Here is an 11,825-nt window from a genome sequence, read left to right as displayed (position 1 = left end):
TTTTTTTTTTTTTTTTTTTTTGGTTTTTGGGTCACACCTGGCAGTGCTCAGGGGTTATTCCTGGCTCCAGGCTCAGAAATTGCTCCTGGCAGGCACAGGGGACCATATGGGGCGCCGGGATTCGAACCGATGACCTCCTGCATGAAAGGCAAACGCCTTACCTCCATGCTATCTCTCCGGCCCCTCCTTTTCTATTTCTGAGTCACAGTTGTCTTTGCTCATAGATCCCTCCTGGATGTGTTCAAGGAACCATATGAGGTGCCAGGAACCAAACTCTGGTCACCTAAGTATCAGGTAAATAACCTACTCGCTGCAATTTTGCTAGAACCATGGTCCAGATTGATTTCTTTCTCCAGACTGATTTTTAACAGGTAAGAAGATACTGCAAATAGTAGAGCAGATGACTAACGACTGTAAGACCCCTAAGTTTGATTCCTAGCACATGCCCACCATGAGTTCAGGTTACTTGAACACAACTGGAACAGCCTATATAAAAAGTATTTTTTAAAAGCTCATAAGCAAGATTTTTTAATACTTAAAAATATTAATAAAATTTAGTGTAAGCAACATTACAACATTACAGTATAAAGATGTATGGGATGGGTGTACAAGTTATCACACCCCACTGCCACCAAAGTGCCCAATACCCTCCACAAATACCCTTGTTTCTAGTCCACCTCTTCATTCCATACTATCACACACATAGTATTTGATTGGTAATCAAAGACCAAGGATTTGTCACTGTTCAAAAACATCTATTTCCTTACAAAATGGAATTTTTATAATAGCATTATAAATTTTTACAAAACAAACACTTCCCCTGTTTTATAACAAGTGATTAAAATACCAAAAATTACTCTGCCTTGAGGAAAAAAAAAGCAATTAAAATGGATAAAATATTATCACAGAAAATAATTAAAGTGTAAAAATAAACAACCCTGCTCTTTAAAGCATTAAAAGTCCTAGGCCAAGATGTAGTCTAGGCACACAGTGCTTGCTTTATGTGAAGCTTATCATCCCTACTGCAATATGATTTGCCAAGCACCAGAAAGGTGATTCTGGAGCATAGCTGGGTGTCGTCCAAGAAGCTAAAAATATTTTTTAAAACTCCTTTACTATTCAAATCAACTTTGCATCCACAAAAGGAGAAATTATAGTTAAAATTAAATAAACAAAGTATATAGTGATATGTTAGGGAAAAATAGTTTGAATAAAGGCCACTCCTGGCTATAGTTTGCCTAGTATAGCCTGATGGGTTGGTGCTGATGGGTATGTAGTGCTGGGGTCTTGCACTAAGTCATATGCAAGGCAATCAAGAAAAAAACGTGGGCCAAGAGATAGCATGGAGGTAAGGCATTTGCCTTGCATGCGAAAGGACGGTGCTTCGAATCCCAGCATCCCATATGGTCCCCCGAGCCAGAAGCAATTTCTGAGCATAGAGCCAGGAGTAACCCCTGATCCCCACCGGGTATGACCCAAAATCCAAAAAAAAAAAAAAAAGAAAAAGAAAAAACAGGTTTTTGTTTTCTCTACTATCGTCTCTTAATTTTGAAAAATAAAAAAATAAAAAAACCTGCAGAAATGAGTATGTGGCATGCAAGGATGGTCTTTGCTAGAATGATTTACGCTTTGGGTCAATAATAGATACAACGTGTGCGATGAAATGGAATTGCTTTCATGTCTTCTCTGTGATCACGGGCATAGTCCCATAAGTAATAATCCAAAAGAACAGAATTGATTTCTCTGCTAGCTTTTTTGCCTGCTTTATCAATAAGTTCCAGAAGATGATCACGGATCAATTCAACACACCAAACTGTGCAGCCTCTAATTTCCACCTCTTGCTTGCTTCCATTGGCGAGCTCTTTACCTGTAAAAATCATTTAGTAAAGATATAAAATCTACACAGAATTTTACTATAAAACAAACAAGATATGAAGGGAGGAAACCCCCAATTGATGCTTTGAAGGCCTGGTAATTCACAGGCAACAGTGCCAGCTGTTTAGTACAAGTGCCCAAAGACAGAGCAAACAATATATTTAAGGTTTTCATTTAGGTGGCTAGATAAATAACATAGCAGTTTAAAATTCTTACTTTACATGCAGAAATGACCCCAGTTCCATCCCTAGCATGACCACATATGGTTCCACATATGGAACTCCATCAGGAAGACAACTGATAATAGAGCCAGGAGTCTAACTCTTATTCTCCTCATTATTTTTCATTGTTTGTTTTTTGTTTTGGGGCCACCCCTGGCAGTGCTCGGGGGTTACTCTTGACTCAGAGCTCAAAAGTTACTCAGGATGAAAGAGGTTTCAGCCTGCAACACACATACAGTTAAGACACTGCCACCTACTTTGTAGCATCTAACCAATAAAAAAAAATCATTTAGGCTTGTTATTCAAGCCCATATTCTCCCTTGAATTTATATCTCTCTCTTGCATGTGTCTATGTTCTCTGCTTGCTTATTTCCACTCTGAAAAATCCTTGAACGCATACTTCTTCCTTCCTATCTCCTCACATATTTTTATTTGTTTACTTGGTTGGTTGGTTGGTTGGTTGGTTGGTTGGTTTGGAGCCACACCTGGCAGTACTCGGTGTTACTTCTGGTTCTGCACTCAGGAATCAGTCCTGACAGTGCTCAGGGGACCAAGAGGGTACAAGGGATCAATCCAGGATAGCCAGGTAAAGGTAAATGCCCTACCCACTGTACTATCACTCAGGCTCAGCCTCACATCTTGTTAATAAATTTCAATAAAACTTTTCTTGCTTTACACACACACACACACACACACACACACACACACACACACACACACACACACATTTAAAAACTGATGAGGGCTGATCAGCTCACGATATGCAAAGACAAAGACACACACACACACACACACACACACACACACACACACACACACACACAAACTGATGAGGGCCAGAAGGATCAGTTAGAAAAATAACTACACTAACAACTATCACACACACACACACACTTAAAAACTGATGAGGGCCGGAAGGATCAGTTAGAAAAATAACTACACTAACAACTACCATGACAATGATAATGAATAGAAGTAGAATGTCTGTCTTGAATACAGGCAGGGGGGTGGGGGACATTGGTGGTGGAAATATTGCAGGGAGGAGGGAGATCGGGGGCATTAGTGGTGGGAATGCTGCACTGGTGAAGGGGTGTGTTCTTTGTATGGCTGAAATCCAACTACAACCATGTTTGTAATTACAGCGTTTAAATAAAGACATTATAAAAAAAATAAAAACAGCAAACCTCTGGCTTTTTTTGTTTTGTTTTGGTTTTTGGGCCACACCTGGCAGCGCTAAGGGGTTACTCCTGGCTCTGTGCTCAGAAATCGCTCCTGGCAGGGGGGGGGGGGGCATATGGGATGCCAGGATTCGAACCACCATTGGTCCTGGATCGGCCGCTTGCAAAGCAAACACCCTATCACTGTGCTATCACTCTGGTCCCTCTGGCTTTATTTTTGATAACTGCTATCATTTATCTGATTCTACAGGGTAGGCAGTTGCTATATTCAGAATATCTATGTAAATAGGTGACATTCAAGCTAAATCTTAGCAGATATGCGAAATTTAAACTAAATAAAAAATCTGGGTGAGTGAACAGGAAAATCAGTAGTGTACATACACACAGACACACACGGGCCAAAAATAACCAGCTGTGCAGAGCTATATGTAAAGAGAAGCTTTGACTGATTAGAAATTGTCCCCCTCCTTCCCCACTTCATTTGGTTCAGGGGCCACACCTAGAGGTACAAAAGGGACCATGCAAAACAAAGCCAGGGATCAATCCCAGAGCCCTAGCATACAAAGTTTGTACTCTAGCTCTTTGACCTACTTCCATGAATATTCCCTTTTAAAGATATCTAAGTGGACTGAAGAGATATGGCCCCAAGTATTGCCAGGAATGACCCTAGGCCCAGATTCAGCAGCACCAGCCTGTGTGACTGCAAAACAAAAAACAATTTGTACAACAAAGAAAGAATTAGGTGGCATACCTTCGATAAGCTTCTCCAGCAGTTCCTCAGAGTATTTCAGGGCTCCCAGGTTAGCAAGAATCTGAGGTAATCTATAGTCTGCGAACATGGTGATACTAGAGATATCCTCAAAGCATCCATCTCCTTTTCCCTCGAGCACACTCCATGTATCTGCCACAAGGATCTGGGCCCGTTTGTAAAAGGAAATTTTATTCCCCTGTTTAACAAAGAAAATAGAAAAGTTACCTTTTCTGGGTCTCTGAAAGTTTCTGTAAGTTAACTGAAAAAAAGTAATTCATGCTAAAAACAATTTTTAACTAATTTTCTGAGATATTAATTTGCACAACAATTGTTAGTTTTAGGGATAGTTTCACACCACTTCAACCACACATTCCAACAAGTTACCAATATATCCCTCCAACCACTCCACTGGCTCCATGTCCTCTCTGCTGACCACAGATCTGCAGTCTCAATCCAATTGTTTCTTTTGTTTGTTTGTTTGTTTTTTGGGTCACACCTGGCAGTGCTCAGGGGTTACTCCTGGCTCTATGCTCAGAAATTACTCCTGGCAGGCTCGGGGGACCATATGGGATGCCGGGATTCAAACCACCGTCTTTCTGCATGCAAGGCAAACATCTTGCCTCCATGCTATCTCTCCGGCCCTCCAATTATGTTTCTACAACTTGGTCTGATATAGTGCTTTTTCTAAACCTCACATAACTGGTATCATCCACTATTTAGCATTTCATTTCTGACTTACCTTACTTAGTATTACTCCTTCTGGTTCAATCCATGCTGCTGCAAAAGCACGGTTTTATTCCATTCTTCTAGCTGAACAGTTTCCCATTTTCTTTTTTTTTTTGGTTTTTGGACCACACCCAGCGGTGCTCAGGGGTTACTCCTGGCTGTCTGCTCAGAAATAGCTCCTGGCAGGCATGGGGGACCATATGGAACACCGGGATTCGAACCAACCACCTTTGGTCCTGGATTGGCTGCTTGCAAGGCAAACACCGCTGTGCTATCTCTCCGGGCCCCCATTTTCATATTTGCCACAATTTCTTTCTCTACTCATCCTTTAATACTTGAGCTATAATGCTGCTGCAGTGAACACATATTCATCTGTCTTTTCCAATTAGATTTCTCTTTTTCTTTCTTTTTTTTTTTTCTTTTGTGGTTTTTTGGGTCACACCCGGCAGTGCTCAGAGGTTATTCCTGGCTCCAAGCTCAGAAATTGCTCCTGGCAGGCAGGGGGGACAATATGGGATGCCGGGATTCGAACCGATGACCTCCTGCATGAAAGGCAAACACCTTACCTCCATGCTATCTCTCCAGCCCCTCCAATTAGATTTCTATGCTCTCTGGTTATAAACCTATGGGTGAAATTCTTAAAGAATGTTCAGTTTTAACAATAAAAGAGAATAATTTCCAGACTAGGGAAAAATGACTGAAGCAGATTTTGACGTTGCAATCAGAAACAAGCCTGGGCCACTGCCCAGGGACCACTCTCAGTGTCACTTAAAGCAATACTAAAAATGACATTCCCCCAACCACTGACAAAGCTAGCCCCAAACCAAAATAAGCCTTTTTTAAATTATAATAATATTATTCCACTTGGCAAGAATTTATGGTTTTTTCCAACATTACTTCACCTCAATGCCCATTTCCTCCAAATCTTGTAGTTTTGCTTTACTCACTTATATTCCAGATTAGCAAAATCATCTTAGTGTCATTCATTTCTTTTTTTTTTTTTGGTTTTTGGGCCACACCCGGTAATGCTCAGGGGTTACTCCTGGCTATGTGCTCAGAAGTTGCTCCTGGCTTGGGAGACCATATGGGACGCTGGGGGATCGAACTGTGGTCCGTCCTAGGCTAGCGCAGGCAAGGCAGGCACCTTACCTCTTGCGCCACCGCCCAGCCCCATCATTCATTTCTTTTGTCACTTAACCTCATTTCCATCTATTCTTTCCCAAATGCACAACTGCATATACTTATTTAAATTAAAAAAAATTTCTAGGACTGGGGAGATAGCATGAAGGTAGGTCATTTGCCTTGCATGCAGGACAGTGGTTAGAACCCCTGCATCCCATATGGTCCCCCGAGCCTGCCAGGAGTGATTTCTGAGTGTAGAGCCAGTAGTAACCCCTGAGCAGGTGTGACCCAAAACCCCAAAAATAAAATAATCTAAATTTGGAGCCAGAGCAGTGGTGCAGAGCAGTAAAGTGTCTGCCTTGCTGGCGCTAGCCTAGGATGGACCGTGGTTCGATCTCTCAGTATCCCATATGGTGTCCCATATGGTTCCCCAAGGCAGGAGCAATTTCTGAACGCATAGCAAAGAGTAACCCCTGAGCATCACCAGGTATGGCCCAAAACAAAATAAAACAAAAATTTATTTTCTAAATAAAAAAATAAATAAATAAAGCAAGTAAAACACTTGCCTTGAATGTGACTTACCCAAGTCCAAACCCTGGCATCCCATACGGTTCCCTGAGCCCTTCTAAGAGTGACTCCAGACCACAGAGCTAAGAGCAAGTTCTGAGCACCATGGGATATAGTGTCAAGACCAATAGAAAAATCATGGTACAGGGGGCCAGAGTCATGGCACAGGGATAGGGCGTTTGCCTTGTAAGTGTCTGACTTAGGACGGACTGCAGTTCAATCCCCCAGCGTCCCATATGGTCTGCCAAGCCAGAAGTGATTTCTGAGCACATAGCTAGGATTAACCCCTGAGCATCATCGGGTGTGGCCCAAAAACCAAAAAAACAAAAACAAAACAAACAAACAAAAAAAATCATGGTACAACAGAATTTTTGGAGTGGGGGGGATAAGGAGTGAAGTGGAGATGGCCACACCCAGCAGTACTCAAAACTTACTCATGACTTTGTGCTAAGGGATCATTCATGGTGGGTTTCAAAGGACTATATGTAGCATCAGGGATCAAGCTGGGACTGCCAACATGTAAAAATTGCATCTTAGAGATCTACACCATGTAATACTATGCAACTGTTAGGAAAAATGAAGTCATGAAATTTGAATGTATGGACATGAAGACCATTATACTGAGTGAAATGAGTCAGAGGGAAAGGGATAGACATAAAATAGTCTCATTCATCTTGGGATATAAGAAAAACAGAAGACAGGAAGGTAATAATATCCAGAGACAGTAGAGTTGAGGCTAGGAGGACCCCAAGCACCTTCAAGAATGCCCCCTAGCACTATAGGGGTATGGCCCCCAAGCAAAAACAAAAACAAACAACTTTTGAGCAAAGTGAGTCAAATATACTGTGATTTATATAAAACAGAACATCAAAGAGCCAAGAAGATAGCTAAGAGGTCTGAAGAATATATTTTGTACACTGAAACACACACTAGACACCCCCACCCACCCCAAAACTACAGGGTCTATAAGTACCACTGGGAGCAACCGCAGGACCAGCATGAAAGTACATATCTCAAGAGGGGAGATGTAGGCGACATGAATTCAGGCACCATGTGCCCTTTGTTTTGGGGGGAGGAGCCACACCCAGTGGTGCTCAGGTATACTCCTGGCCCTGTGTTAAGGAAGGTGTCAGAGAAGGAACCTAGATCAACTGCATACACGGCAAGCACCCTGCCTGTTGTACTATCTCTCCAGGAATAATAGTTTTCCTTATTTTCTTTCATTTTTTTCTGTTTTTACCACATCTGGTAGTGCTCAGGGATCTCTATGGGACAATATGCACTACAAGGCAATTATCCCTATACTACCCCTCAGGCCAACAGTTTTATTTCTAATAGTAGTTATAAATTAACATATATGTATTTTGTTTGTTTGGGGTCATACCCAGCAATTCTCAGAGGTCACTCATGGCTCTTCACTCAGGAATTACTCCTAGTGGTGCTAAGGGGACTGACCATATGGGATGCTGGGGATTAAAATCCAGGCTGGTCATGTACAAAGCAAACATTTTACCCACTATCCTATTGCTCTGGCCCTCATATTAATATGTTTAGATGACTTAAGTCAGGGGTCTCAAACTCAATTTACTTGGGGGCAACAGGAGGCAAAGTTGGGGTGATCCTTGAGTGCAAAGTCAGTAGTAAGCCTTGAACATTGGGGTGTGTGACCCAAACAACTAAAACAAAATAAAACAAAACAATAAAAGATTCCTCTAGGGCAGGGCCACAAAATGTACGAAGGGCCACAAATAGCCCGCGGGCTGTGACTTTGAGACCTTTGACTTAAGTGATAAACTCAGAAACTTGGTCAATTTCCTGAAAAACAAGGCTGAAAGGTTGAAGACAAAGAAATCTCAAAGCAGCATTCACATTAGCAAATTGTTTAATCAAAGTTGAACAGTGGCCTTGAGCCTTTTATAAAGATTATCTCTGCCCATGTACCAGGTAGATACAGTTGATCATGATCTTGCCAGTTCAATCAGGTCTCATTGCCCAGGAGTTTTACAACTGAAACTAGGCAAGATTATTTTTCCTTTACCCATTCTCCCTCTGGTGGTTGAAACAGTAAGCTGCCATATTCAAGAAGAAAGTTGATCTTTGGGGCCGGCGAGGTGGCGCTAGAGGTAAGGTGTCTGCCTTGCAAGTGCTAGCCAAGGAAGGACTGCAGTTGATCCCCCCACGTCCCATATGTTCCCCCCAAGCCAGGGGCGATTTCTGAGCACTTAGCCAGGAGTAACCCCTGAGCATCAACCAGGTATGGCCCGAAAAATCAAAAATAAATAAATAAATAAATAAATAAATAAGTTGATCTTCAATAAAAGAAATATGGAGTTTGGAGAGTACAGAGTCCTGAATGGCACCAAGTCACTGACATGGATGTTCCTATTCTCGATAACCATGCAAATATTATTTGGGTGTAGGAGGATCAAAGAGATAGATCCAAGGGTTGGAGCACATGCACTGTAAGTAAGCAATCTAATTCTATTCTTTACACATGATCCCGAAGTACCAAACCCTCAGCTCCCTAAGCACCAAACCCTCAAACATTGCTGGATACAACACAAAAACAAAAAAATAAACTAGAGGGGCCAGACGAATAGAATAATGGATAGTGTGCTTGTCTTGTACATGCTCAATCTGGGTTTGATCCCTGGCATTCCATATGGTCCCCTGTGCCCACCAAGAGTGATCCCTGAGCACTGAGCCAAGATCAAGAGAAATCCCTGAGCAGCACTAGGTGTGGACACCCCCCTTAAAAAATAAATAAGTTGGAGTACATGCTTCACAGGCTAGGGACCTAGATTTGTTCCCTGGCACTTCAATGGCTTCTATTACCACTGGGAAAGGCCTTGTTCAAGCAATACACCATAAGCAGCAGCCAAGAATCTCAGGGTGTGATCCCAAAAACCAAAGGAGCTCTAGAAGGGAGATAAATCACTAAGAATTCTATAGGATTTACTGCATTTGCTTTAAATACTGATAAGCCTGCTTGGAGACACCACAGGAATGATCCCAGAGCAGAGCCAGGAGTAGACCCTGAACAGCGCCAGGTATGGCTAACCTCTGTCCTACTAAATTAATTCTAAAATGCCCCCCACCCAAAAAACAACTCACCTCAAACTCAGCCACATCTCTATAAGAAGGAAAGTTTTCAACTACCAAGTGCATTAGTTTCTGTGCACTTTTTCCACTTTTTTTGACACAATTAAGAAAAGAGCCTTCAAACTTCTGAAGCAGAATTTTGCCAGTTTCGTTGAGAATTCGATGTCTCTCTTCTATCAGAGGCATGGGCACATCTGTGTCAGAACGAAGTACATGGCGGACTTGATCCAGTGTTACCGTGGCATAGTATGAAGCACTCGTTATTGGTATTCCTTAGGAAAAGAACATATACATACATGAAATCCTTGGGCTGTATAGTGCAGAAGGTTAGAGAGCTTGCCTTAACTCAGCCAACCAGAATTCAAGAGTGATCCCTGAGCAGAGCCAGGAGTAAACCCAGAGTACAAGTGAGTGTGGCCCAAAAAACGCACAAAAAGTGTAAAAAGAGGGCCCGGGGAGATAGCACAGCGGTGTTTGCCTTGCAAGCAGCCAATCCAGGACCAAAGGTGGTTGGTTCGAATCCCGGTGTCCCATATGGTCCCCCGTGCCTGCCAGGAGCTATTTCTGAGCAGACAGCCAGGAGTAACCCCTGAGCACCGCTGGGTGTGGCCCAAAAACCAAAAAAAAAAAAAAAAAAAAAAAAGTGTAAAAAGAAACCTAGTATTAATGAAAAGCACAAGGAAGGATGAGCTGTGGAAGACACAACCCCACCTCTAGTAGCATGATCGCAAGACAGAGCCAACGGCAACTCCTGAGCTAGACAGTGACCCCAATCTCCCCACTCCCAAAAGGATGAATAGAATACAATAGAAGAATTAAAATGATGACCATTAAAAAAATCTATTTGCGGGCCGGAGAGATAGCATGGAGGTAAGGCTTGCATGCAGGATGGTGGCTTGAATCCCGGCATCCCATATGGTTCCCCGTGCCTGCCAGGGGCGATTTTCTGAGTGTAGCGCCAGGAGTAACCCCTGAGCACTGCCGGGTGTAAGCCAAAAACTAAAAAAACAAAACAAAACAAAGAATCCCACGATTCCATATATGTGCTGATAGTGTCCTAGCATCTTGCACACACATGGTGCAGAAACGGACTTTAAGAGATGGGAATGTCTTAGTTTAATAGGGCAATCATTGTTTCCTCTTCTAGAACCTATACTTGGCTTGCTGATTCAATAAAACTGGGGCCTGTACTTGGCTTGCTGACACAATAATGATAATAAATCATCTTCAAGAAAAAAATCTATTTGCACATTTCTAATAAGTGCAGTAGTATGATCTGATGTAGTCAACTACATATCATGCGTTGTAGATATCTTCCATACATATACTGATAGTACAGATAGGCCAGAGAGTACAGTGGTTAGGGGACTTGCCTTACATGGGGCAGCCCTGGGTTTGGCTCCAGCATCCTCTATGGTTCCTGGAGCATTGTCAAAGTGATTCCTGAGTGCAGAGTCAGGAATAATCTCTGAGTAAAGCCGGGTGTGGCCCCCCAAACGAGACAAAAACTCAAACAGTGTTATTTAGGTGTCATGCAGGTGTCAGTCTTCAGAAAAAGGTTTGTTTGGTGGCCAAAGCAGGGGAATAACGCACTACCTTGCACGGTGCACATACTATCTTTGTCTTGCACTCGACTGATCCGGGGGGTTCCCTCCCCGGCAACCCACAGGACCCCTAAGCATCGGCAAGGTGTGTCCCATAAATCAAAGAAAGAAAAAAAAAAACGTGTCTGCTTAGCTGGGATGATAATGATGATTCCAGCTTCTTCACCTAGTTTTTAAGGGCTGAGGGTTTCCTTTTTCAAGTGTTTAGTCCCGCTGGTCTGTGCCCCACAGGCTGGGCTCTGGAGTCCGGGCGCTCACCCGAGCGACCCTCCTGGGGCCCTCCCCGGACCGAGCCCTGCCTTGCAAGGAAGGGCCACCAACCTTCGTCCAGGGCCCTGTGGAGGGCGGCGCAGAGGGCCCAGTAGCCACTGTACGCCTGGCCCTTGTAGGCCACCAGGCATTTGCGGCTGTCCTGCTCCGCCCAGAAGGAGAAGTTGAGCGTGTCGGCCACGAACACCCAGTTGACCGCGGCCTCGTCCGCCGCCTGCGGGTTCAGCTCGTGCAGCGACTTCCAGCCCTCGACGCGCAGCCCGGGCTCGGCCACCTTGGCGAGCAGCAGCTCGGCCACCTTCTGCACGCCCGGGCCGTCCACCCGCACGTCCCGGCTGTGCTGGGCCACCAGCTGCGCCGACTCCCGGGGGCTCAAGCGCCCGTCCATCCCGCCTGCGGCTTGGAGGCT

General features: G+C 43.6%; 1 protein-coding gene across 1 annotated transcript; it reads right to left on the bottom strand.

Annotated features, from left to right (window-relative positions):
* Positions 1-1,565: 1,565 nt before the first annotated feature.
* Positions 1,566-11,825, bottom strand: QNG1 (Q-nucleotide N-glycosylase 1). Its single transcript, XM_049770667.1, has 4 exons — positions 11,468-11,825; positions 9,555-9,814; positions 4,026-4,221; positions 1,566-1,867 (listed from the first exon to the last, which is right to left on the bottom strand). Exons 1-4 carry the CDS (start codon positions 11,802-11,804, stop codon positions 1,635-1,637), a joined length of 1,026 nt encoding a protein of 341 aa, XP_049626624.1. The 5' UTR covers positions 11,805-11,825; the 3' UTR covers positions 1,566-1,634.

The sequence above is a fragment of the Suncus etruscus genome, chromosome 3 (assembly GCF_024139225.1).
Source record: "Suncus etruscus isolate mSunEtr1 chromosome 3, mSunEtr1.pri.cur, whole genome shotgun sequence".
Classification (NCBI taxonomy): domain Eukaryota; kingdom Metazoa; phylum Chordata; class Mammalia; order Eulipotyphla; family Soricidae; genus Suncus; species Suncus etruscus.
This window is presented reverse-complemented; position numbering and strand designations above follow the sequence as displayed.